The sequence below is a fragment of the Pelodiscus sinensis genome, chromosome 1 (assembly GCF_052426305.1).
Source record: "Pelodiscus sinensis isolate ZL-2025 chromosome 1, ASM5242630v1, whole genome shotgun sequence".
NCBI classification, from domain to species: Eukaryota; Metazoa; Chordata; order Testudines; family Trionychidae; genus Pelodiscus; species Pelodiscus sinensis.
The window spans coordinates 28,998,969-29,026,400 of record NC_143052.1 but is presented as its reverse complement, the minus strand read 5'-3'; the positions used below and the strand labels follow the sequence as shown (position 1 = coordinate 29,026,400).

Genomic DNA, 27,432 nt, shown 5'->3' with positions numbered 1-27,432 from the left:
CAATCAGTTTCCTTTGAGGCAGATTTTTATTGGTAAACAATTGACTGAGAGATAAGCAAACCCTGACCCAATCTCTTCATTCTGGCTGTCTCTTTTGGAAAAAATGTTTCCTTGTGCTGTGAAGTGTTCCCTAGCAATGTGAGGTGGAGGGAAGGCGGTCACGCTGACAAAACAACATTTCTCTTTCTTAATCCTGTTTCTTTTGATCTTCAAAGGTGGTAATGCTCAGTTTGGAGTCCATTCATCTGTGCACTGCATGATGCTTTCCCTGAGTTGTTTAAAAAGCACGTTCTGTTATTTATTTTCAGGTTTTTAAGTGACTAGTGTCAAAGATATATACATAAGACTCTTCCACCCTGACTCAACATTTCAGGAAAAATGGTCGAACCTGTAGGCAACCAGTATGTTGTGGCCAGACCGGTATACTCAGAGAACTCATTTGGTGACCAACATAAAAAAGTGCATCGATACCATAAAACCTTTTTGGATCATCTCAAGGAATATTTTAGGTAAGAAACATTTTTGTACATATTGATGTTAGAAATAGATCTCCTGAGCTGCTCCCTAACTCTAGATATTCTGAATTATATCCTTACAATCTTCCTTCCAACTAGTCTGGTAAAGACTATCACTGAGCTTTTGTAATTGTTTTCTTCAACATCCATCTCTCCCATTCAGGAGAACATAAACATTAACTCTCTATACTCAGGGATAAATTTATCCCTTAACTACATTCAGTTCAGTTAATCACTGAAGTAACTCTGCCCATTCAACTCAGATGATCCCTAGTATAACTCTTGTTGATGAAGTCCCACCAGGGATGAATGTGTCCTCCCAGTCAAATGTATGTTTCCACAAAAATTGAATATGTCCTTCAGTGTCATCTCCAAGAACAAGTATAATGGATGAAAGTGAAAGGAGGGGCCTACAATGGCTGACTTCACAATAAATGAGCAAATGAGGAAGATTCCATGACTACATGTCTGAGTGATAACAGAAAAATAAATGAAACCCCATTGTTCAAACTTAACATCAAATGCTTCAAAATAAATTGAAAACACACTTTTGCCTAAAAATGTTCCTGAAGCAGTGGGGCTATAGCCCAGGAAGGTTGTTCCTCGCCAGACCGAAATCTAAATTCTTATCTTTAGTTTGAGATATCGAGATTAGATTTCACCATTGACTAACTCAAGTTGAGATAAGTTATTAGCTGACTGATCTGTGGCTTGTCACATATTTTCAGATGTTCCCCACAAAAGGCCAAGAATATTGTCACCAGTTTGTTACCTATAACTTCTTGGTTGCGGACATATCCCTTTAAGGAATGGCTCCTGAGTGACTTAGTCTCTGGGATCAGCACAGGGCTCGTGGCTGTCCTGCAAGGTAATCTTTGAGAAATGTTTTTGCTTTGTTTTTGTTAGGATCCAAGTACCATGTTAGTCCACGTTAAGAGATCCTGTAGACTTTCTTCTATAAAATGTGCTTAACATTGCCTGTGTTTGCTATCATTACAGGTCTAGCATTTGCTTTACTAGTGTATGTTCCCCCGGGGTATGGACTCTATGCAGCCTTTTACCCAGTTATAGTCTATTTTTTCTTTGGCACTTCCAGACACATCTCTGTTGGTAAGTTAAGTCATATTGCACACTATTTGCTCTGCTCTCTTTCATGGCTTACATTTTATTAATTCCATGCTGAAAATAAATACATAAATAAATAACAATCCAAAAATATAATTCATTGCATATGGTTCCATTTAAGAAAACCTTGTAACTTTTTTCAAATGTGAAATAAAATTGTGGTCGATGGAAACTTATATTTTGCCTCTCGTGTTTTCATGCATTACTTTGTGTCCATTAGGTCCATTCCCTGTTCTGAGTATAATGGTGGGAGAAGTAGTTATGAAGTTAACCAGTGAGAATAATTTAAACAGCACTTCAGGAAATGAAACAGCACTAGATAACAAGAGGGTAAATGTGGCAGCAACTGTAACACTCGTTGCTGGAATTTTTCAGGTTAGTCCCTCCTAATGATATCTATCTATCTATCTATCTATCTATCTATCTATCTATCTATCCTTTGCGCTGCCAGCCCCAAGGGACATTAAATCAAACCATCACCACCATCATCCTCCAAACTAGGTGACTCTGTCCCATTGACCAGGACCCTTGTGGGTAAGCTGTTTGAAAGCTCCTACAGATATTGATACACTGGTTATTGAGAAGAGTGATAGAAATGTAGCCGTGTTAGTCTGGTGTAGCTGAAACAAAAAACAGAACTATGTAGCACTTTAAAGACTAACAAGATGATTTATTAGGTGATGGGCTTTCGTGGACCAGACCCACTTCCTCAGATCAAATAGTGGAAGAAAATTGTCACAACCATATATACCAAAGGATACAATTAAAAAAATGAACACATATGAAAAGGACAAATCAAATTTCAGAACAGAAGAGGGATGGGACATTTATAATGTGTAAGAAATATGGATACACAAAAAAATCTTAACAGGAAGGAGATTTAGATTCATAGAATCATAAACGATTTGGGTAAGAAGAGATCTCAGAAAATCATCGAGTCCAACCCTTTGCTCAAAGCAGGACCAACCCCAACTAAATCATTCCCGCCAGGGCTTTGTCAAGCTGGGCCTTAACAGCCTCTATGGATGGAGATTCCACCGCCTCCCCAGGTAACCCGTTCCAGTGCTTCACCACCCTCCTAGTGAAATAATTTTTTCTAATAGCCAATCTAAATCTCTGCTACTGCAACTAGAGATCATTACTTCTTGTTCTGCCACCTGGCGCCACTTGAGAACAGCCTTGCTCCATCCTCTTTGGTACCCCCTTCTGGTAGTTGAATGCTGTTATCATTTCCATTCTCATTCTTCTCTTCTGTACACTAAATAAGCCCAATTCCCTCATCATCTCCTAATAAATCACGAGCCCCAACCCCCTAATCATTTTTGTTGCCCTCTGTTGGACTTTCTCCAAAGCGTCCACATCCTTCCTGTAGTGGGGGCCCCAAATTGAACATAATACTCCAGCAATTCCCCTCTGACATGTATATTGGCCAAACCAGACAGTCTTTGTAACAAAGGATAAATGGACACAAATCACAATTAACCTACCTGGACATTCATCCATGGATTTTAAAGTAGCCATTCTTCTATAAAGGATTTTTACCACCCAATTATAGAGAGATACTGCTGAACTAGAATTCATTCAGAAGTTTGACACTGTCAACCTGGGCTTGAATAAAGATATTAACTGGTTAAAGCACTACAAAGCCCATTTCTCCTGCCTTTGACATTTGCATTTCACACCAAAAGGTATGAATGAAACTCATGTAGCCTACTTAATTAGCTTAATTAACATGGGTCCTACAATTGACAGGTAATTGCTTTTGCTGTTATATATACCTCGAATTCTGTTATTTCCACTCCAGCTCATCTGATGAAATAGGTTTTACCCACCAAAGCTCACGGTCTTAGATGTTTGTTAGTTTCTAAGCTGCCACAGGACTGCTCATTGTTTTTAAAACAAAAGATTTTTTTTTAAAATCTCATGATGTACAAACCAATCCTAGGATTTTGAATATTTGTGTCAGCAATATTGTACTTCTCTTCCAATTACATGTAACAAAAGATTGGTTGTTTTGTGTTACAGTTGCTTTTGGGAGTACTACAGATTGGATTCATAATTATTTATTTATCTCAGTCATTAATCAGTGGTTTCACTACTGCTGCAGCTATCCATGTTGTGGTGTCTCAGTTGAAATTCATATTCCAGCTACCAGTTCAGGGATGTAAAGAACCATTATCAATTTTCTGTGTAAGTATTCTTCAGTTGCTAACATCATAACAAGTAGAGTATACCACACTCTATAGCACTAAGTAGTTAAACTAACAGAATTTTCAGACTAAAAAAGAAAAGAAGCAATTTTCAAAAAGATGTGTTATCACAGAATGTTATTTAGATAAATTGTTGGGTACACAAAATAAGCTAATTATATGGCCTTATATGTTAACATGTCCTTAAGAGCACATTCAGCATTGTCTTGGCATTTACTTGTATCTAAGCTCAGGTCTACACTAGGGCATTATTGCTAAATAACCCCCCTTAGATCAAATTTATAAGTGGAGCATCCACACTACCAAGACCATTATTTCGAAATAAAGGGCCACTTATTTTGAAATCTGTACTCCTGCTTTTCTTGGGGAATAACGCTAATTTTGAAATAGTTATTTCAAAATAGCATTAGTGTGGGTGCTCTGGACCTGCTATTTTGAAATAACTACTCCCCAGAGTAATTTGAACTAATTATTCCCCAGTGCTTCCTGGGGCTCTAAGTCAAAATAGCGTGTCCTCATTGACGGAGCATGCCTCAGACTAATTTCGAGGCTTCCCCCTAGCAGGGACTCATTATTTCAATCTTGTAAAATCTGGAGTTACTAAGTTGAATTTACTTATTTTGAAATAGTTTCCTTATGTAAACATGTCCTAACAGTCCTTACTGAACTGGAATCTAAATGAATAAAATATTGTAGATGTCTTTCATTTGTGTATAGCTCTCAGAGACTTGATAGAAAGAAAGAAAGAAAGAAAGAAAGAAAGAAAGAAAGAAAGAAAGAAAGAAAGAAAGAAAGAAAGAAAGAAAGAAAGAAAGAAAGAAAGAAAGAAAGAAAGAAAGAAAGAGAAACTGACATGCTGAAGATTATTTTATGTGTTCAGTTATTTCTTTCCCCAAAATGTCTGATTTATTTGTGAAACAGCTTTTCATCTTATGTTATCATTGTCACTTCGTGGCCAATTGATGGATTTCTGGTGTCCTAGAAATGATAAGCTGTTTATTGTTCTCAGTGCAGATCCTGGCTGGCAAGTATGTGACTTGTAGTTCCTCACAAACACTGGTAGCAATCTCAACAGATAGGCTAAGTAGTATTCACTCATCTCACTCCTAGAGATGAGACCAGGAAGTCAGTTTAAGGGCCATTATGCAGAAGCTAGCATTGCTGTTGTCTATCTGTGGATAAATATAGGTCTTTACTCGCCAGGAGTCTCAGTCCAAATCATTCCACACTAACAAAATCCTGACCAAAATAATAATTAAATAAAAATGTTTTCTTTTTTGGAAAGACTGATGCCCACTGCATCAAGCAAAGACAGCCTATTTCAAAAGCATTCTCTTTCTTTTTAATTCTGTAGAGTCTGGAAAAGATTGGTAGGCAGATCACGGACACAAACATTGCGGATCTTGTCACAGCACTCATTATCTTGGTCATTGTGTTTGTGGTGAAAGAAATTAATGAGCGATACAAAGATAAACTACCAGTGCCCATCCCGATTGAACTCTTTGTGGTAAGGGTTATTTCTCTTCCTTATTTCAAGTGTATAGTGACAATAGTGCCACTCAAATCAGGTTTTCAACCTGTTTCTGTCTATGGTAGTCTTCCTCTCAACTATCGCCTTCTTTCTGTCCATTGTGGGCTCCTTGTGTCCTGACAGAGATATCATTATCTGCTTTATATTTCGTTCACTGTTTTGTAATTAATATATCTCTAGAGAGAAAAGTATTGTTCATGAAATGTTTCATGTCTGATTCATCTGTAAAATCAGACACTTCCCTTATAACCAAGCCCTGCAGCATTCTGCTGGAACCCCCCTGCAGAGCAGCATTTCTCAACTGGGGGGTGTGACTGGTGCAGGGTCTGAGGCATTGAAAACATTGTTACAATCCAGAGAAAAATCAATGAATAACATTTCCAGACTAACTTTGGATTGGCCAAAACTTTCAGTGTGTGTGTGAGATCCAACTATTTATAACCTCTTGAGCTATTAGTTGCAGTAGCTCTCCCCCTTTCATGTCCATGTCCATGACACTAGTCCCACTGCCTCATTCCCCCCACTCCTCTACACTTCCAGATCCATTATTCTCTGCCGGCTGCTTAAAACACATACAGAAATAAAACATACCGCCCGTATCATGGATAGAGTGTTTGCTTTTGCTTTCATATTAAATGTAATGAGGTTGCAAAACATTGGATAAGGCGTCACCAACCAGAAAGGGTCAAGAAACACTGCTATTTTACTATAGAGTATTGTGGTACTTATTTTACTTTAGAATAGCAGAAAATATCCATTTTGTAGAGATGTATTCCACTACTAATGCAAATATTTGCTGGAGTCTCAGGGTGATTTAGAACACAGGTACACCTGTAACTTCTAAGACTTATCTCTGACTAGCAGAAAAATATTTGGTTTTGGAGGCCTAATCTGTCACTTAGTAAGGGGATTAGAAAGCACCGCAAAGAGGTAATGTTTGCTAGTAAGATGCAAAAGAGAGGTACAGATTGAACCTCTCTAGTCTGGCTTTCTCTGGTTCGGCAACATCCGTGGTCTAGCATGATTTTAGTTAGCTGAATGTCCACTTATATGGGTCTGGCCAAGTTTCGTGCAGTCTGATTATGGCCAGTTGTTTACGGCCACCAGACCTGGCTTTCAGTGTTCTGTGCTGTTATTTAGCTCTAATTTACCCCTAAATATCTTCTGAGAGTCCAGTAAACAGTGGAAGTGTTGATAATGCTGCTAGATAATATTGACTTCACATGGTTTGGCAAATTCTCTGGTTCGGTACTGGTCAGGTCCCAAAGGTGCCAGACTAGAAAGGTTCAACCTGTATGAAATAGTGACTTTTTAATTATCTTACCTAGAAATTCCTAATGTAGATAATTTTGCTACCTTGCAGACAGTCATAGCAACAGGTATATCCTATGGCTTTAATTTCAAAGAGAGGTTTCATGTTGCTGTCATTGGAGAACTAAAAAAAGGGTAAGTGTATAATTCTGAAACTTTCCTATAGTGCACATTATGTTTTCTAAACAAGTTCTTAGGCACAGAATTAATCTATCTCTCATTAAATACCCTGCATTAATAAAATGTACTTCTTCCAAACACTTAAGTAAACTTTCTGCATTAAACAATATCACAGCTTTCTACAGACTAATGTTCAATAGATAAGAGCAATTCATTATAGCACATCTCCAAAGTAATGAAAAGCATTTTTGCTTCCAAGAAATTGAGAATTAATTCATTCTGTACCTTGTATGAAAAAGAAACCATGATTATCTCAAGCCTGACCCATCCTCTGTGCCTGTGGTTCTGCTCCTTCCAGCAACAATAAAAGCAGAACCCAGTAGCAGTGCTCCCTGTCAGGTAGGCACTTGTAAAGCCACTCAAGAGAAATTCAAATGCTGCCCAGCTGATTAGCAGTGCAACCACAGCTAGGTTTTTTGTTTCTATTGGTGGTGCACATGCTCATGCTTCGGTACACATAAAATTATTCTGCATGCGGATGGAAAAGATTAGAGGGAGCATTGTTCATTAGCCAAATAGTCTGTTTAAAGCAAAGCATTGTTTACTGAGAACAAAAATATGTCAGAAAACACTGTTTTTAAAAGCAATAAACTAGTCTATCCAGAGGCCTGCTTCTCCCTCCAGGGCTCAGCACTACCTGGATCTGGAGCAAGGCCCTGCTTCTTTACACTCCCTTCTCAGCGCCTCTTTCTATAATAGTCTGTCCTCTTCAACAGTTCCTGACAACTGATCTCCCTCATTCTCTCCAGAAAGAGCTTGTTTTTGATCTATGGGTTTTCAACATGGCAAAACAGCCTAGAAATAGACCATTGTCCTGTAATTGCCTCATGTGTTTGTTGGGAGGTTGCCTATCCGTAATTATTATGTTGCTTTCCTTCTTGTTTCTCCCACCATCCTTTATTAAACTAGAACAATACACTCATGTAAAGAAGTCTTTGAACTCAATACATAATAACGTCATGCCACTGACCAGGTCACATACAGCATTCATTAAATAATTATGACCCAGTGTGTTTGGATTATTATAACATCTCTACATCCGCTATGATGAGCAGGGCATAAATACGTATATGTAGAATATAAGCACACTGATGTGAGAAAGAAAAATGACATGACAATTTAGTGCTGCAACCTTTGCTGATGATAGAAGTGTTACTGCCTGCCCTTTTGCACAAGATCCTTATACCTCAAAAAGGAGGTATACAAATCTTGTGCAAGGGAGTTTTTGCGCAAAACAGATCCATCTACATTGCCTGTTTTTGCGCAAAAACCTCTTGCGCAAAAAGCCTCGGGCAGAGACTATGCTAATGACATCACAACAAATGCTAATGAGCACTTCATTAGCATACTCTCTGCTGGCAAAACCCTGTAGTATAGACGTAGCTAAGAGTTTAGATTCAAGATTATGTTTTGGTCCCACCTCTGCAGAGCAGTGTACAGGTCAAGTATCACGAAAGATGGATGGTCACCCAGCTCGCCGAATGTTTTGCTTGCCAGACTCTTTTCTTAAGTGCCCCATTAAGAGATAGTTCTCTCTTTTGGATTCTCTTACAGATTTGAGGCTCCTGTCGAACTTGATATGGAGGTTTTCCAGAGCTGTCTGGGTGATGCTTTTTCCATAGCAATTGTTGGATTTGCAGTAGCTTATTCAGTTGCTAAAGTATATTCCATCAAATATGATTATCCCATAAATGGCAACCAGGTAAACAAGATACATTTAAATTAATATAACTAATAAATTGAAAATGAACATAACTTTAGGAATGCCCTGCCTTATGAACTATTTTTCCAGAACTATTTATTTTTTAAAACTTCATGTTCATTATTCTGCTAGGAATTAATTGCCTTTGGACTGAGTAATATATTTGGTGGAGCGTTCAGAGGATTTGCTGCAAGTACATCACTGTCAAGATCAGGTGTACAAGTCAGCACAGGAGGCAAAACACAGGTATTGAAAATACAGGACGTTGATAGAGCTGAATGCTACAGGCTGCACAGAATGCTCTAGAATGCAGACTTACAGTGAAATCCTTTTCGTCCACAGATTGCTGGTCTACTCTCTGCTCTTATTGTCCTGATTGTCATTCTGGCCATTGGATTTCTCCTGGAACCCTTACAGAAGGTATTCTCCATTTTTGCATGGTATTTACTCCTGCTCATCAAGGGCCTGATGTTGCTCCAGCTAGAGTCCATAAGAGTACGTCTACACAGCAGGGCTAAAGTCGAATTAAGCTTTGCAACTTCAGCTACTTCAACTGTGTAGCTGAAGTCGAAATAGCTTAATTTGGCTTTTGGTAATATCTACACAGAAGAATAGTAATAGAAATGTAGCCGTGTTAGTCTGGTGTAGCTGAAGCAAAATGCAGGACTATGTAGCACTTTAAAGACTAACAAGATGGTTTATTAGATGATGAGCTTTCGTGGGCCAGACCCACTTCCTCAGATCAAATAGTGGAAGAAAATAGTCACAACCATATATACCAAAGGATACAATTTAAAAAAATGAACACATATGAAAAGGACAAATCACATTTCAGAACAGAAAGGGGATGCGGGCGGGGGGGAGGGGAAGAAGGTAAGTGTCTGTGAGCTAATGATATTAGAGGTGGGGAAAGGTAGATGTCTGTGAGCTAATGGTATTAGAGGTGATAATTGGGGAAGCTATCTTTGTAATGGGTAAGGTAGTTGGGGTCTTTGTTCAATCCCCCCCGGAGAGTGTCGAAATTTAGCATGAATGACAGTCAGAGGATTCCCTTTCAAGTGCAGATGTAAAAGGTCTTAGTAGCAGAATGCAGGTAGTTAAGTCGTTGAGACAGTGTCCTTTCTGGTTGAAATGGCAAGAAATTGTTTTTTCACAAAGAAAAAACAATTTCTTGCCATTTCAACCAGAAAGGACACTGTCTCAACGACTTAACTACCTGCATTCTGCTATAAAGACCTTTTACATCTTCACTTGAAAGGGAATCCTCTGACTGTCATTCATGCTAAAATTCGACACTCTCCGGGGGGGATTGAACAAAGACCCCAACTACCTTACCCATTACAAAGATAGCTTCCCCAATTATCACCTCTAATACCATTAGCTCACAGACATCTACCTTTCCCCACCTCTAATATCATTAACTCACAGACACTTACCTTCTCTCCCCCCCCGCCCCCCGCATCCCCTTTCTGTTCTGAAATGTGATTTGTCCTTTTCATATGTGTTCATTTTTTTTAATTGTATCCTTTGGTATATATGGTTGTGACTATTTTCTTCCACTATTTGATCTGAGGAAGTGGGTCTGGTCCACGAAAGTTCATCATCTAATAAGCCATCTTGTTAGTCTTTAAAGTGCTACATAGTCCTGCATTATCTACACAGCAAGAAATTGAAAGAAGAACACTCTTCCTTCGACTTCCGTTACTCGTCGTGAAATGAGGGTAACCAGGAGTCAGAGTAAGAAGTCCTCCAGCTCAATATTATTTCAGAATAAAAATGTGTAGTGTAGACGCACACTATGTTATTTCAGAATAATGTCAGTTATTCCGAAATAATGCTGCTGTATAATATACCCTAAGAGTTTTGCTATTAACTTCAGAGAGGGCAGAACAGGACTGTGTCAGGCTCTGATTGTTTTCCTCAACTCAACATGCGTGAGTTTGTCCCTTCCTGCATAGATGGATGGGGAGAATCAGTTTCCCTATGTGCGTGGAAGAAGTGGTCAATAGTCAATAGAGTTTAATAGAAAACATTAACACTTCTAGAGGTGTTCCTTCAAATACTGTTGCATGGCAAATTATGTCCACGATAAAAGAAATGCATAGGAGGGTCAAAAATCCATAGCATGGATCTCATTCTCTAGACAATGCTATAGAGTTTTAGAGTAATTTTGCAGAAGCTCCCACATAATCCAGTTCATGTTAAATTCTATAAGACGCCTTTCATAAGGGATGGGACATTTGGGACACGCAGCTGTCCTTTCCTTCCTCTGCAGCTCCTTATTAGGGAACCTGCAGAGAAGTTAGTACAGTCTGACATGTTACTTCGGCATGGCCACCCAAACCTGACAGAAATGAACAAATAAACTTCTAAATAGATAGAACCAGATTCTCACTAATCAGGTGCCTTGCTTCTCTAGCTAAGGGGCCATGCTCAAATGCAGCCCTTGGTCTTTTCTAAGCCTTCTGTGCCTTGCTAGTGCCCTAAAGGAAATTTGGGAGGGGTGGGAGAGAAGGAGGAAGAGGTGACAGTGAAAGGGAGAGCTGATGGGGGGGCAACTACTCCCTGTCCCTTCCCCAGTAGCCTTCATGTGTATATGTGACACCTTTTCAAGGATGCTGTGCAACTCATGAAAGACATTTACAGCACAAATTTTCACATGGGGCTACACCACATTCCTCTGGCAGCTGTGGCTCCTGTCCCACAGAGGTGGGCCAGGCTCCCTGCTCCATGTGTTGTGACATAGCACATGGGGTGATATGGAGTCATGGCCCTGTGTACCATCAGCCCAGCTTGGCCCAGCTCTGGCTGTCCATCATGGCAGGCCAGAATGGCACTACAATCATATGAGCCAGGTCACAATACTCCCAGCAGCATCCAGGTCCATCCCCAAGTGACAGACAACACCACTGCTGGGTGAGTGCAGGGTCAGCTCACTCTCTGTCTCCCACCCAAGGCCCTCTGCACTGGCCAGGTATGGAGAGTTGTGCTGTGGGTGATCAGTGCCACCAATGACCCACCAAAACTGCCTTCCTCACAGACTGGCCCCATCAGTGTTGTGGCCACACTTTCTGCACTGACCAGTGCAGCAGACCAGCCCCAAATAGAAGTACATGCAACACTGTCTTAAAGGGAAGTGCAGAAGACATCTGCATCCCACCTAATACATTCCTGTCTCTTAATGGCACATAGTGGCCCATGACATCAGTGTAGCAGGAAGGACCCATTGTCCTCAGATCCATGCTCTGTGTCTATTACTAGAGTCTTGTGATTATAACATTTGGCATTTGCTCTGTTTTGTGTTTAACAGTCAGTCCTTGCGGCTCTGGCACTTGGCAATTTAAAGGGGATGCTTATGCAGTTCAAAGAAATAGGTATTTTGTGGAAAAAGGACAAATATGACTGTGTAAGTAACAGCCAATTTACACTTCAGAATAAAATCTGATTGCACAGGCATTTATTTTGCAAAAACATTTATTTTTAAAAGTTTGCCTTGATTTATGGTATTGAACATATCTCTGACCTGCATTTTTCTTTTATACAAAACTTCTTTCTCCAGATGTTTTTTTCCCACTCATTCTCATCTCTTTTAGCTCAGTTCTCTCTTTAATTTTCATGTAGCACTTTAAAGACTATACTAGACTATGCGTTGTTTTTTAAGTTTTTCTTGTTACAGACTAACTCAGCTCCCCCTCTGAAGCTTTTTAATTTTCATATTCACCCATTTCTTCAGTCTTCTTCATTTTAAAAAAATCCTACTATTTAAGGTCAATTGTAGAAAGAAGTGACAGAAAAATTGGTAAATATTGGGCCTGTTGGCAACACATTTATGGACCTATTTTCACTTCAATTCAAGCATTTACTCCCATGACTGCCAATGAGAGCTATGTAAAGCAAGTGGAGAAGATAGCTTATGGGGTAGCTTAGTAATTACTGCTAATAATAAAGGTATAGATGATGACTGAAAGGCATCATTGCTTGCTGACAAGGTATACCTCTGACCTAGGTTCAGAGCCAACAATGCTACTTTCTTTTTGTGTTACTTAACAGCAATGGGCCTCAGCTTTTTCCGGCTTGAAAGTGAGGGTATGGCTCTTTACCCCTCACGATGAAACATTTTGAGGCCAGTGATAAAAAATTCCAAGTGTTATCATAACTATTATTTAAAAATTTCCTGTTTTCAATTAAATTCATTTATAGTAGCTAAACCTTTCTGTCTGGACATGTGATATATTCACAAATATTACATTTCCCAGTATCAGGATTTACATTCAACTGTGTCCTTTTGCCAGATTTTTTAAGAGCATTCCACCAGTTTTGTATGAAGTCACGCTTTTTAGTATATCAGCATGTTACAACTATTGTACAGCATTCAGCTTCAAAAAGACTTTCCAAAATTAACTAAACTATCCTTCCAGCACTCTCATGAGATTGGTAAATCTCGCTCTCTAAACTCTGTAAGCCAAGAATAATTTTTACCCAGGAGCATAGGCATTGGTCAGATAAGAGCCCAGTTTAGCACTCAGGAGCTCCTGTTTCCCTATATGGCTGTGACTACATTGGCATGATTTTGCGCAAAAGCGACCACTTTTGCGCAAAAACATGCTGCCTGTCTACACTGGTGGGGAGTTCTTGTGCAAGAACACTGACGTTCTAATGTGTGAAATCAGTGCTTCTTGCACAAGAACTATGAAGCTCCTGCTCAGGAATAAGCCCTCTTGCGCAACTGTTCTTGCGCAAGAGGCCAGTATAGACAGGCAACATGAATTTCTTGCGCAAGAAAGCCCGATGGCTAAAATGGCCATCGGAGCTTTCTTGCGCAAGACAGCATCTACACTGGCATGGATGCTTTTGTGCAAAAGCACATCTCTTGCGAAAAAGCACATGCCAGTGTAGATGCTCTCTTGCGCAAATAATTTAACGCAAAAACTCTTGCATTAAAAATATTTGCACAAAATCTTGCCAATGTAGACGTAGCCTATGGGTTTAGGCTCTTGCTTCCTATAATATCTGAAATTGTATATATATTTTTACAGATGATATGGGTTGTGACTTTCCTATCTACTGTAATACTGGGGCTTGCTCTTGGACTAGCAGCCTCAGTAGGATTTGAACTCCTCACCTTAGTGTTCCGCACACAGTTGTAAGTAAATGTTGAATGTAATATAAACCCTATCAAGACTGCATGTTGAAAATAAACACATTGAAAACATAGAAGGACAAATTTTCGAGGTCTCAATCTGGCCTGTAACTCTGTTCTCAGAATCAATTCTAGGAGATAATTCTGAATACAGTACTAAGTATTATAAGTCAAGATAAAGCAATGGGAATGTTGTATTCTGTTCTCTGATCACGAGGAAAGGCATGTGAATCACAATTCAGTGTGACTGTCTAGATAGCTATAGCAGAGCTCGGTATGTTCATTATCAAGTATTATTCTGATTATTACTCAAGTGAATGACTGCCAACAGGCGCAAGGGTGGGTAAGAGGAACAGTTGCCTCAGGGCCCAGCAATTTAAAGGTCCCAGGGCTTCCAGCTAACACTACTACTATCTCAGCAGCAGCCAGAGACCCAGGGCCTTTAAATCACTGCTAGAGCCCCCTGAAACATGCACCTGCAGCCCTAGCGGCACCCAAGGGCTGGCTGGAGGAGGCTAGTTCTAGCCCTGCCCCTTCCACCCAAAGCCCTGCCACTTCCTGGAGGCCCAGAGCCAGGTCCTTCCAGGGCCCAGCAAAGTCTCTCATCAGCTCTGTTCATATCTATCACTCTTGCCAGTAAGAGTACAGGGATCATGGTCTGGCCCATGATAAGCTACAGCACTCTGTCAGCATGGATATTCTTCTCCACTTTGAAAGACTCTTAGACTGATTCCATGACCAGTACAATTCTCATTAAAGCTGAGATCCTTTTATCAGCCATTAATGCAGTACAGCTTTAAAAGAGAAAGATAAGACTATTAAGACAACGGCAATTGTTCATTCCATTATGTCCCAGCATAGTGTATAAATAACTTGGTTTGTATTTATTTGCAGTCCAAAGTGCACTGTTTTGGCTAATGTTGGAAGAAGCAACATCTACAAAAACAGAAAGGATTATGCAGATGTAAGAGCCTGTATATTATTTACATCATCTGTTGCATGCATTTCTGTGCAATAGATACCTGAAAGTAACACTCTTACTTTGTTGTATAGATATATGAGCCAGAGGGAGTGAAGATTTTCAGATGCCCAGCCCCACTCTTCTTCGCTAACATTGACTTCTTTAAGGACAAACTTATCGCTGCTGTAAGTTTTTTCTTAGCAATCACATTACATGAGTTACTTTGAGTCCAAATGAATGAATTACATAATAAATTAAAGTTAAATACAACTTAATAATAATAAATATTAACTTGCATATACAGCATGTTTGTGATTTAGTTACCCTAGAACTGAGCCCCGAAAGAATAGAAACACACAACCACAATTACCATTGTTATCATTAGTGACTTCTAAAGACAAAAATGTTTAGGTTCATTTCCATCCCAAACTCTGGTTGGCATCCTAGGGGGTCTTCGGTGTTCACTTCAAATATTGCTTGCTTGCTGAACTTCTATTGTAATTATGTATTTTCTTAAAAGTTCGTCTGAAAATGATCACAAACACACGGGACACACAAGAGGGAGACTGTTATTTTTACTGTTTACATTGCAAAAGGACCAAAAATGTCTAGGCTCTCCCCAGATATAGAGAAAGTCATAGTGTTCCCCCAAATAGACAGGCAGAAAAAGGGGACAAGTGAAAGCACGTGAGCAAAGTGATAAGGGGATGATGGCCTACATCTTACTAAATAGATGTTTGGTGGCTGCCATACTGTTTAAAAACATTGCACCTCTCCCCTTTCATCATTCAGCATTACTGTCTAGCGCTCAAAAGGAACCCAGTTTCTTTATACCTCTGACTCCCACCACTCAGTCTCTTCCTTCTACACATATAGAAATACTAGAAGATTTACCCAGCATTGCTTGGGCCCTTAACTCAATTACATTTTGGGTTTTGGAAAATAAAATGAAAAGTGACATGCTTCATTTAAATCATTGCTCTGGGGTGGGGTGGGGGATGAATGGTTCAGAATGCAGGCTACCCTGGAAGGAAGAGGACTAACCCGGGCCTCTGTGACCTCAGCAGCTTGGGGTCAGATGAGAAGCACCTCTTCGTGGCTGCTGTATCTCCAACGGGCACAGTCAGGCGAGGGTTCACGTCCCCTGATTGGGCAGGTCCAGGTTCGTGTGCCCTCTGTGCTCCCCAGCATGGGAAGCTGGTATGCTAGGTGGGAGAAGGCTCTGCCTTCCGAAATCACCAGCCTCGCCCCGCCAATACTGGGCCCTCACGATGCCTGCTGCAGGAATACTGGGGGCAGAGTGTTGCTGCCCCCTGAGCACTTGCCCTCCTCATGCTCTGGCTGGGGAGGCTGGAGCTGCATGCTACCTGCCCTCCCCACGTTTCCGGGCGGGGGAAGGCTGGGGCCACACACCCTCCGTACTCCCTGTGCTCCAGGGCTGGGAAGGCTGAAGCACACTTGCACCCGCCAGTCTTCCCTCTAAGATTTCCCAACTATGAGTGGAGTGAGTTTTCGCTTTGGCACCAATATTGAGGTCATGTGCACTGGTTTGGATGTGTGCCACTGTGGCACCCAATTTATTAACACACACACCTTCCCAGCTGCCAGAGCAGACCCCGCCCCACTATGCAGCAGGTCCCATTCCTGGCCCAAACCGCCAGAACAGGCCCCACCTCTCCCCCTGGCCATGTGACATGTCCCATTCCCGGCCATGTGGCAGGTCCCGTTCCTGGCTCCCCTGCCATATGGCAACCCCGGCCACTAGAGCAGGCCTCCTCCCCCACCACATGGCCACTGCAGGCCCCAGCCTCTGCCCCAGCGACCCTCTCACCACGCCATCTCATCCGGTGCCACCTGCTGGAGCAGCTGCCTACTGTGCAAGTGTTGCTGCATGGCTCTCCAGAGGAGATGGGTGGGGGAAGAATTTTTTGTGCACAACACATTGGCACCTGCCCTCCTCCCCTCTCTGTGGTGGTAGGGGTGCACATGGGGGGCAGGGCATTGGCAGAAGGGATGGGCTGGGGTGGGGCTGGAGGCTTGCCTCCCTCAGCTCTCCCTTTACCAAACACCCATGCTCCCCAGCCAGAGTGAGGAGTGCAGCAACAAACTGTGCACTTTCCCCTCGCTCTCTAACAAAGAGGAACAGCCAGAAATGTTCCTGTATGAATGAGACTGGGAGGGGGTCAGCCAGCACCTGGTGATAGGAGGTTCCAGGATGGGACAGTCCCAGACTTCACCTGCTTGCTGATTCTGTCTCTTTTCTGTATGGTATTATGAGAAGCAATCCGATGCCAGGCACAACCCATTGTCCTGGCACCACCAAACCCTTACCTTGCTTTTAAGTTATGATAAGAGGATGCTGTATATTGAATTTGGTGGTCCTAGCTCTTGCCATTTCGGAGGAGTTCCTGAACAGACAGACAGATGGACAGAGACAAACTCTCAAATATATAATAGATTACACGAAGCGAGGGTAATTTATTTATTATTATTAATAAGTTGTTCAGTCCTAAATTAAATAATCAAAAACTGAGTAGACAATTTAGCCTTGCAGAAAGAATAATTTCTCGAATAACTCCAGGGACAGTCTCCATTATCGAAGACATAATCCTATTCCTATGAGAGTACTGGCAATACTGAAGTCCAAGGCCTATTCACCCTGAAGAAGGGATTTCGGGAGGTCAAGTACAGACCCCTCTGCTGAGACAAACACCAAGTAAACATGAGCCGAAGCCTTTTGAACCTTGCTGTTGAGTTCAGGGGGCTTTGCATCAGGCCCTTTATTTATACCAGGAGATCCATTGAATACACTTGCATTACTCACAGCAGTGAGGTAAGAGAGATAATGGTCATAAAATAAAATAGAGAGTAGGCCAAACTCTAATCTCAGTTGTACCATGCTAATCCATTGTAAACATGTGAACCACTTTGTCCAGAATAACTTCAGCTTCACCTCAGTGTGAAATGAGAATCTGGTTCAGAGACTCCCCAAAGAATTCATACCACTTGCATAAATGCAATAAAATAGCTTTCTCCGGCAAGTTCTGTGGTTAACTTTAATCCACAATAGCGAATTAATCTAAGTATGTTTTGGGTTTTTTTGTAACGTGATCACTTTCCAAGAATTTACTAGTACTAATCGCTTTGTAGAACAATAAATACCAAGTTCTCTCTCAGATCCAAGGATACTGCAAGGTTAATCAAGATGTTATTTTGCAGGTTGGTTTTAATCCATTGCGGGTACTGCGCAAGCGCAATAAAGCTCTGAGGAAAATCAGAAAGATGCTGAAGAGAGGAGAGCTGCAAATGACAGGTGTAAGTGTTGTATTATGTGGCTTTTTATCTAGCCTCTGGGATAAATTAGGACAGAGGTTCTCAGGCTGTGGATCAGGATTCCAAAGTGGCTCACAACACCATTTGAACAGGGTTTCCAAGGCTGGTGTTAGATTTGCTGGGGGCTGGAGCTGAAGCTGGGCTGAAGCTGAAGCTAGAGCCTGAGCCCCACCAGGGCTAAGGTAACATGCCCCCTGCTCAGGGTAGAAGCCCTTCGGCTTTATCTTTGGGCCCCCCATCCCTGCCAAGGGCAGTGGAGCTTGGGCTTTGGGGCCCCTCTTAGGCTCATTTAGTAATTTTTTTTGTCAGAAGGGGGCCATGGTTCAGCGAAGTCTGAGAACGACTGAACTGGGGGAAAGCTGTTCAAAGGCACAGGGGAGACTTAGGCACCCTGTTTTCATGGATTTTCAGTGGGAGCTGAAGCCCAGATCCTCAGAGGGCAGAGTTAGACACCTACCTAGCTCTGAGGATCTGTGTGTGGGTACCTAACTGCCCAGTTTCTTTGAAAGTCTCCCCCATGTCAATACAATGCCAGGCTGGATAAGTAATTCCACATATTACCACTTGTTAATGTGACAGTCTGCTGGCTGAGCCAGCTCTCTGCCATTACAGCCTGGCTGAAATGGCCAATTACAGCCAGCTGAGCAATCCCAGGCCTAAAGGACTAATGGAAGCAGATGTGGGCCTCATTAGCCAGAGAGCTATATAAGGTAGCCAGAGTGGCAGGAGTGGCTCAGAAGATAGAGAGTAGCTGGATGTGTGTGCTGCTCTGTGTAATGCCTTTAAAAAAAGGGGCGGGCAGGGGCACTGAGCCAGAAGGAGATGGTAGCTAAGTTAGCTGCTGGGGAAAACCAAGCTCTGTAAATAGAAGGTGGTGGGAAGTTGGCACAACCAATAAAAGACACGGGTGGTTGCACAAGAGAGGGTCTCCTGGTGATTTGTGGCTGAAAAGGGGGTCCTAAGGCAAGTGGCCTGGGCTAGGACCTTGCTGCATTAAACTAAATATAAGCTTCAAAAATAAGATTAATATATACGCCCTGGTCCACAGTCTTAGGCAAATTTTTCTTGTCTTTGGAGGGAGCTTTGTTTGCCTTCTGGCTGTAGAACTAGGTCCCAAAGAGGAAAAAGTTTTGAGCTATGGCTAATGTTGGCTCACAGCTGTACTTGGTTTGCTCTGAGGAAAAATCTTTCACAATTTCTATGGGCCTGATCCAAAGCCCACTGAAGTCAGAGGAGTCTTAACATCCAATAGGCTATGGAGTATGCACTAAATCCATGATTAATTGGGACAAAACTGGAGGAGGGGGAGATTTCCTTCTAATCAAAAGCACAAGTGGCAAGTCATGCTGCATTCAGTCAGTGCTTCCGCTCTCCAGTGCCTCAGTGTAACACACACGTCTACATCAATGTTTACTCATATTTCTGGACAGCCCTGGAAACTGCAAGATTTACTTTGATGACCATTTCTTCTCTTTGATACAGAAATCCTTTATTTGCACTGTTACTGGTCTGAAGGATTCTGATGAAGAACTGGACAACAATAAAATAGAGGAGCTGGATCAGCCCACTAACATGGCAGACTTGCCATTTCAAATTGACTGGAGTGCAGACCTTCCTGCCAACATCACTGTGCCTAGAATTGACATCCACAGCCTCATTCTGGATTTCTCAGCAGTATCATTTTTTGATGTTTCTGCCCTGAGAGTCCTCAGAGAGGTAAATTTCCTTTCATGAAACAATTAGCCAAGGCTTACAAGTAGAAAAAATATAAATACTATGTTTCTTAAAGGTATGCCTGTATGTATATAGGAGATCAGTAATAGACTCTATACTCAGTAGCTGTGTCTACATTGGCACGATCTTGCATCAAAGCAGCCGCTTTTGCGCAAAAACATGCTGCCTGTCTACACTGGCGGGGAGTTCTTGCGCAAGAACACTGACCTTCTAATGTGTGAAATCAGTGCTTCTTGAGCAAGAACTATGATGCTCCCGCTCAGGAATAAGCCCTTTTGTGCATCTGTTCTTGTGCAAGAGGCCAGTGTAGACAGGCAACATGATTTTCTTGCGCAAGAAAGCCCAATGATTAAAATGGCCATCGGAGCTTTCTTGCGCAAGAGAGTGTCTACACTGGGACGAATGCTCTTGTGCAAAAGCACATCATTTGCGCAAAGGCACATGCCAGTGTAGACACTCTCTTGCACAAATACTTTATGCAAGAACTCTTGCATTAAAGATTATTTGTGCAAGATCATGCCAATGTAGACATAGCCAGTGGCTGGAGCTAGTAGAAAATTTTCCATCAAAACCACTTTTCCTCAGAAAGTTGGGCTTTCAATTGTGTGATTTTTTTTTTTTTTTTTTTTTACAAAAAGTGTCTGGGTTCCATGGAACATGTTGAGTTTTCATTAAAAACGTTTCAGTGTTCAGTTGTTTGACAAAAAGTTAAAATTTTTGTTGGAAAACTTTGATGAAATCTATTTTTTTTTTTAATTTATCTAAATTTTCCAGTCACTGATATCAATTGCTATACATGCCTGTGTTAGACTAATAACGGGTCTGGAAGTTTTACAGAATTAAGGTCTGAATCATGATCTGGGGTTTTAAATATAGGCCTGGGAACCAGAACCCCTCAGTTCTGTTCCTGTTTCTGTCAACTTCCACAATCACCTTGGACAAGTCACTTTGACCAAAATTTTCAAATATAAACACCTACCTAAGTTCATTAGGTGCCTATGTATAGTAGCCTTATTTTCATATGAACTGAGATCCACAGCTTCCACTAACTTCAGAAAGACTTACAGCACTGTTGTGAGCTTTATGTTTGAAAATTCTGTCCTTAAATTTTTGTAATCTCAGTTTTTTCCACTATAAAATAGGAGCAATGAGGCTTTTCCACTCTGGGACATTAAAGATTTTAATTTTCAGCATTTATCAATATTATCTAAAACTGATCTTTTTCTTTTTTAATTTATCTTACAAAAAAAAGGTTAGCTTCAAAGTCCAGTATCAATCTAAAAAACCTGTGCCCATTAAAATTAATGGAAATTTTATCACTAACTCTATTGGCCACCTAAATCCATTAATTTGTGCTCAAAATACATATGCTATCTTACAGCTGTACAGTATACCTGCTATAGAAAATTACTGCCATTGCTGTTGAGTTCATGGCAAAACAGTTAAGGCTGTGTCTACACTGGGCCACTTATTCTGGAAAAGCAGCCACTTTTCCGGAATAAGCTGCGAGCTGTCTACACTGGCCCCTTGAATTTCCGGAAAAGCACTGACGATCTACTGTAAGAAATCAGCTGCTTTTCCGGAAAAACTATGCTTCTCCTGCTCGGGCAAAAGTCCTTTTTTCGGAAAACTGTTCCGGAAAAGGGCCAGTGTAGACAGCCCAGTAGTCTTTTTTGCAAAAAAGCCCCGATCGCGAAAATGACGATCGGGGCTTTTTTCCGGAAAAGCGCGTCTACATTGGCCATGGACGCTTTTCCGGAAAAAGGGCTTTTCCGGAAAAGCATCCTGCCAATGTAGACGCTCTTTTTATGGAAATACTTATAACGGAAAACTGTTCCGTTTTAAGCATTTCCGGGAAAAGGTGCCAGTGTAGACACAGCCTTTGTCTCTAAGCAATGCCTGGTTTCTGTTTAACAGATTTTAAAAGACTTTATCCGGATTGATGTGGATGTGTATATTGTGGGAGCACACGGTAAGTTCTTCCATTTCCTGAATCTTGTTTTTAAGCAACCAGTTGTTCAATCAATGTCTATCAGTTATGCCTCTTCTAGCAACATACTGCTTTGCTTGACTGCTATATACAATTGGACAGGACAAACCGATTTTTTATATTTATCTTTAAAAGCATCTGAGCAAACCCAGATTAAAACAATCTTACAGGAATCAGCGGTACTGATTTTAATTGATTAAAACTAACCAAACTAAGCAGATTTGAAATGAGAAAGATTTTACTGGCTAAATGAGGACAAAAGGAAATGTAAATGTGACCAAATGTGGATAAAAGGGAATGAGACCCAGCTGTGTAAAAATATCTGCACCCACCCTAAATACCCCTGGATCTATTTTTCCCATCTCCAGGTCTTGAACCACCTCTCCACCCCCACAATTTCCTCATCCCACCAGAGTGAGGTTCAGTCCACTTATGAATATTCAGACTTGCAAAAATTTTGTCCCTTACAAGTTAGCATAAGGCACGCAGGATGGGCCTAAATGAGAAGACAAGACAACAAGGGCCAATTGTCCTCTCCCATGCATCTTGTATCATGACTTCTGTGCAAAGTGCACAAAAGGAGGATGTGAAAGGCTACCAGATCAGAATGGTACTGTCTGGTGCCCACTTGGCACAGTGAATGCTTGGGTTACCAACTGTAATCACACAAAGACCCTTGCCCTGTCCCATCCCCTTCCCTGCCCTTTCTCTGAGGCACAGCCCCATTCACTCCATCCCCTTCCCTCCCTTTCACTGGATTGGGGTGCAGACCCTGGCCTAAGGCCAAGGGGTTTGGAGTGTGGGATAGAGATCTGGGGTGGGGCATGAAGTTGGAGTTGAAGTAAGCACCGTCTGGCTTGAGCACCCCTCACCCCCTTGTGCAACCCTAGCACAGCAGAGTTAAAGCAGGCTCCCTGTCTGCCCTGGCTCTGTGTCACTCCCAGAAGCAGCCAGCACATCCCTGTAGCTCTTGAAGCTCTTATTTGCTGTGGTTCCTGACCAATGAGAGCTGTAGAATCAGCAGTCAGGGTGGGGGCAGCATAAAAAGACCCCTTACCTACCCTTCTCCCATCTAGGTGCAGTAGGGATGTACTAGCTTCTTACAGGAGTGGCACTGAGTCAGGGCAGTCAAACAGGCTGCCTTAGGCCTACTGCACTGCTGGACTTTTAGCAGTTAAAAACTTCCCTGGTTGGCTTCAGTAGCCTCCAAGAGATTAAGCCTAATTCCAAGAGATTCCTGGCAAAACTGGGAGGGTTGGCGATTCTAGCAAATGCCCAAGGGGCAAGATGTTGGAGAACCAGGCCTTGTGGCAGCCAAATTAACCCATTTTGATAGAAAATTCTGTTTTCATTCAAAAGCTATGCCAAGGAGTCAGTTTTGTCTTAACGACTGCAGGCTTCTGAGTCACTGGTGTGTGGTTTGATTCTGTTTTTCGGCAGATGGCTTCCTGGACAAGATGGAAAGATGTGAATTTTTTGATGAGGAGATCAAGCCCTCCATATTTTTCCTCACAGTTCATGATGCAGTTTTACATATTTTGGTAGAAAAGAGTATACATGATTCAAAGTCCAAACCCATGAAGGTAACAATGGTGCTGTTTATTCATCTCTGGAGTAACACCTTAAATTGCTCAAATTCAAGCATCATTTCTTCCCCCTGAGTCTTTCCTACAATTGCTGCTGCTGCAGGGCAATCCTGAAGAAGCCAAGTTACAAGGAAGGAGGGGAGATACATTGATTCCCCAAGGACCTGGGAATTCCCTTTACTGTGGCTCCATCACAGTGAAAGGCCATATCTCTGCCTTCATTACAGGCCTCCTAGCCCTGTCCCCTCCAGGTGACTCCTGGGGAACTCCACTGCATGCAATTTTCTGGGCCTCCCACATCCTCCCTGGGATGTCCTTATCTACACTCAAGAGCTGCATTGATTTCATTAAATCTATTTACCAACTGATGTAATTAAATTGGTTCATGCCCCATCTGTGGCCTCTTGCTTCCAATTAAAAGTAGTGGATATAAATGTAGCTTTATTCAGCAAGGAATCAGCTCAAATTGAATCCATATGGGATACTCTTAAACTGACTGAAGGGTTTTCACACCAGTGGTACCAATTTAACCCCTAAACTGATCCAGTTAAATTGGTGCAACTTTTGTGGATAGACAAAGCCTCATTTCTGCCCAGATTTCTACATGGAATGCTGCAAGGCAGGTAAGGGATGAAGCCATTGAGAGCAATGCTCCCTCCTCCCAAGCCTGCTTCCACAGCGTGGGGGAGCACAGAAAGTGCCAGCACTGTAGGCTGGAAAGTGGGGCAGGAAAAGTGTCCTAGCGAATGCATTTTTACCAATCCAATCCCAGCTCCAGGACTCTGTCTCCTCCACTGGCACAGGGGGAGAGGGAAGAACACATTCACAAGAGTCACATTTTCTGAGTCTTTAAAGCAATATTACCTTTGAAATTACCTAAAAACAGAGGGACGTAGGGGATATTTCCTAATCCTGAGCCCTTTGTTCACAGCCGGAGATGGGAAGTGGTGATCATTTTATTATCAATACAAACGGTGAATTACGCAACCGGGAACACACGGTAAGGCTGCCCTTTTCCCTAACCTCCCTCCCCCAGCACATCAGCAGCAAGAGAAGATCACTTTTTAAACACGTTTTGGGCTGAAGTCAAGCACTTCTGAAAGGTGCTGCTTCACCAGGTCCAGGGACTAAGCAAAGAAAGCCCAGGCATTGGCCTCACAGGCTATGTCTAGACTGCAAGCCTCTTTCGAAAGAGGCTCTTTTGAAAGATACTTTCGAAAGAGCCTCTTTCGAAAGAGAGCATCTAGACTGCACGTTGAACTTTCGAAAAAGCGGCTTGCTTTTTCGAAAGAAAGCATCCAGTGAGTCTGGATGCTCTCTTTCGAAGAAGCCCAATTTACATTGAAGAACGCCTTCTTTTGAAAGAGGAACTTTCGAAAGAAGGCGTTCTTCCTCGTGAAATGAGGTTTACCGCCATCGAAAGAAAAGCCGCATTCTTTTGATTTAATTTCGAAAGAACGCGGCTTGAGTCTGGACGCAGGGGAAGTTTTTTCGGAAAAAGGCTACTTTTCCCAAAAAAACCCCTGAGTCTGGACACAGCCACAGAGTTACTCATTATGTTTTGTGCCCACCTCTAAGACTGTGGCTGCGTCTAGATTGGCATGATTTTCTGGAAATGCTTTTAACGGAAAAGTTTTCTGTTAAAAGCATTTTCGGAAAAGCGCATCTAGATTGGCATGGACGCTTTTCCGCAAAAGCACTTTTTGTGGAAAAGCGTTCATGCCAATGCAGACGCGCTTCTCTGCAAAAAAGCCCCGATCGCCATTTTTGCGTTCGGGGCTTTTTTGCGGAAAACAAATCTAAGCTGTCTATACTGGCCCTTTTTTGCAAAAGCTTTGTGCAAAAGAGACTTTTGCCTGAATGGGAGCAGAATAGTACAGGCAGTCCCCGACTTACGCAGATCTGACTTATGTCAGATCCGCACTTACGAACGGGGCTTTTCTCACCCCGGAGCTCACGGGCGGCGGGTCGCCACCCATGTCCTCCGGGGCGAGAAAAGCTTCTCCCGGTCTCCCTGGTCTGCTGGGGGGGGTCCAGCAAAGCCGCTGGACCCCCCCAGCAGACCAGGGACACCAGAGCAGGGGGACAGCTCAAGCGCGCCCGGGCTGTCCCGCTGCGGGCGTGCTCCGCGGCTTTGCTCTCTGTCTCCCTGGTCTGCTACTGCCCCCCCAGCAGACCAGGCTTTTCTTGCCTACCCTTGGGGTAGAGCAGCTGGGGGCTGCCGGGTTGGTCCCGCAGCGCCGCTCGGGACCAACCCGGCAGCACCCCAGCTGCTCTGCCCCAGGCGTCCTGATTCAGCCGCTGCTGGTCAGTTTCAGCAGCGGCTGAATCAGGACGCCTGGGGCAGAGCAGCTGGGGTGCTGCTGGGTTGCTCCAGTAGCGCCGAGGAGCAGCGCTACTGGAGCAACCCAGCAGCACCCCAGCTGCTCTGCCCCAGGTGTCCCCAAGTCAGCCGCTGCTGAAACTGACCAGTGGCTGACTACAGGAAGCCCAAGGCAGAGTTGCTCTGCCCCAGGCTTCCTGGAATCAGCCACTGATCAGTTTCAGCAGCAGCTGACTTGGGGACGCCTGGGTTTCTTAAGTTGAATCCGTATGTAAGTCAGAACTGGCATCCAGATTCAGCCGCGGTTGAAACTGATCAGTTTCAGCAGCGGCTGACGCCAGTTCCGACTTACATACAGATTCAACTTAAGAACAAACCTATAGTCCCTATCTTGTACGTAACCCGGGGACTGCCTGTATTTCTGTAAGAAGCACTGATTTCTTACAGTAGAAAGTCAGTGCTTTTGTGGAAATTCAAGCGGCCAGTGTAGACAGCTGGCAAGTTTTTTCGGAAAAGCGGCTGATTTTGCAGAAAAACTTGCCAGTTTAGACAGAGCCTGTGAGTTTAGCCCAGACTCCAAGCCAATGCACAATTGACTCACTAATCTCAAAAGGTGCCTGTGCTGGCTCTTCAGCACTACCTCAGACTGAGCTGACCAAATTGCTTCCCATGAGCTACCAACAGATGATAATTTCTAAATACAGACCCCCTTGCCCAGACATTAAAAAAAAAAAAAATCTGGGTCAATGGCTCCATCCCCATGGGCTATTCAGTTTGTTTTAACTGTTTCACTGATTTGTAGCTGGCACTTTATTTTTGGCAAACCACAGCCCTAGTGGGAGGTTTATAGCCCAACCAAAACAAATGATCCATAGTAACCTTGGTCTGGCAATGAGTGGATGCAATTCCACATTGAGAAGACAGGAGGAGGTCAGCTGAAGTAATAAGCTCTGCCTATCAGTGCTGGCTCTGTCCCCATGCCCTCCTCACCACACACTCCTCTCAAGAGTCCTACAACCCTGAAGATGGAGCCTACATTGGGAGGGGATAGAGATCAAACTTTCTGCTCCAACTTGGCTGACAGCTACATGTCCAGGCCCAGATCCAGACAGGTGCAACTTGAAACAGCCTGCCCTTTAATTTTTGTCTGGTCTGAGCTCCAAACAACCAGAGAAGATGTGGTTAGTGAGCTCCTCTTCTTCTGCATGGTATCATTCTCGCTTACCCCAATGTCATGTGTCTGCTGGATTTGACAGCCTGGTGTAGGATTGTAATTGTGGTTGGAGGGTCGGTATCAGGGAAGGTGGTCTATAAGGGAATGAGAGGGAAATCTTCCCAGAATAGTGGCCACAGAATTGCCATTAAGGCTAGTATGATTGAGACTAGAAATGTTAAACCCCCATCTTCGCATGCCTGTTGTTAGATTGGAAAATCCTGCTGTATATATATAACAACGTCTTCACCTAGAAGTGATATTTCTTTGTTTCTTTCCCACAGATGCCAGCAGTAACAAAATTCTAATTCTCCCCAAATTACATGATCCAACAACCAGATTGTCAGCGACAGTAGATGAACACAGTTGTACAGCACATGAAGACAGTTGTAGATATGCAGATACATTGTATAAGGGACTTTATTACCTGGGAGTATGTTTCAAGTTTTGGAACGGGCTTCTTATACACTACATATTTATGTATATATATATATGGGTTAAAATTATATTGTTTTTCTGATTTTCTACTTTGACTTATCTTTCATCAAAGGAAAAAAGTAGTTTAAAGCAATGTATAT

General features: G+C 42.5%; 1 protein-coding gene across 1 annotated transcript; it reads left to right on the top strand.

Moving 5' to 3' along the window:
* The first annotated feature begins 311 nt into the window (after positions 1–311).
* SLC26A3 (solute carrier family 26 member 3) lies at positions 312–27,277 on the top strand. Its single transcript, XM_006120402.4, has 20 exons — positions 312–509; positions 1,244–1,383; positions 1,515–1,625; positions 1,861–2,015; positions 3,666–3,830; positions 5,205–5,357; positions 6,745–6,827; positions 8,427–8,574; positions 8,707–8,820; positions 8,917–8,994; positions 11,885–11,980; positions 13,611–13,717; positions 14,609–14,678; positions 14,768–14,860; positions 17,895–17,990; positions 19,491–19,724; positions 21,660–21,714; positions 23,173–23,315; positions 24,250–24,318; positions 27,139–27,277. Exons 1-20 carry the CDS (start codon positions 379–381, stop codon positions 27,160–27,162), a joined length of 2,265 nt encoding a protein of 754 aa, XP_006120464.3. The 5' UTR covers positions 312–378; the 3' UTR covers positions 27,163–27,277.
* Positions 27,278–27,432: the final 155 nt, after the last annotated feature.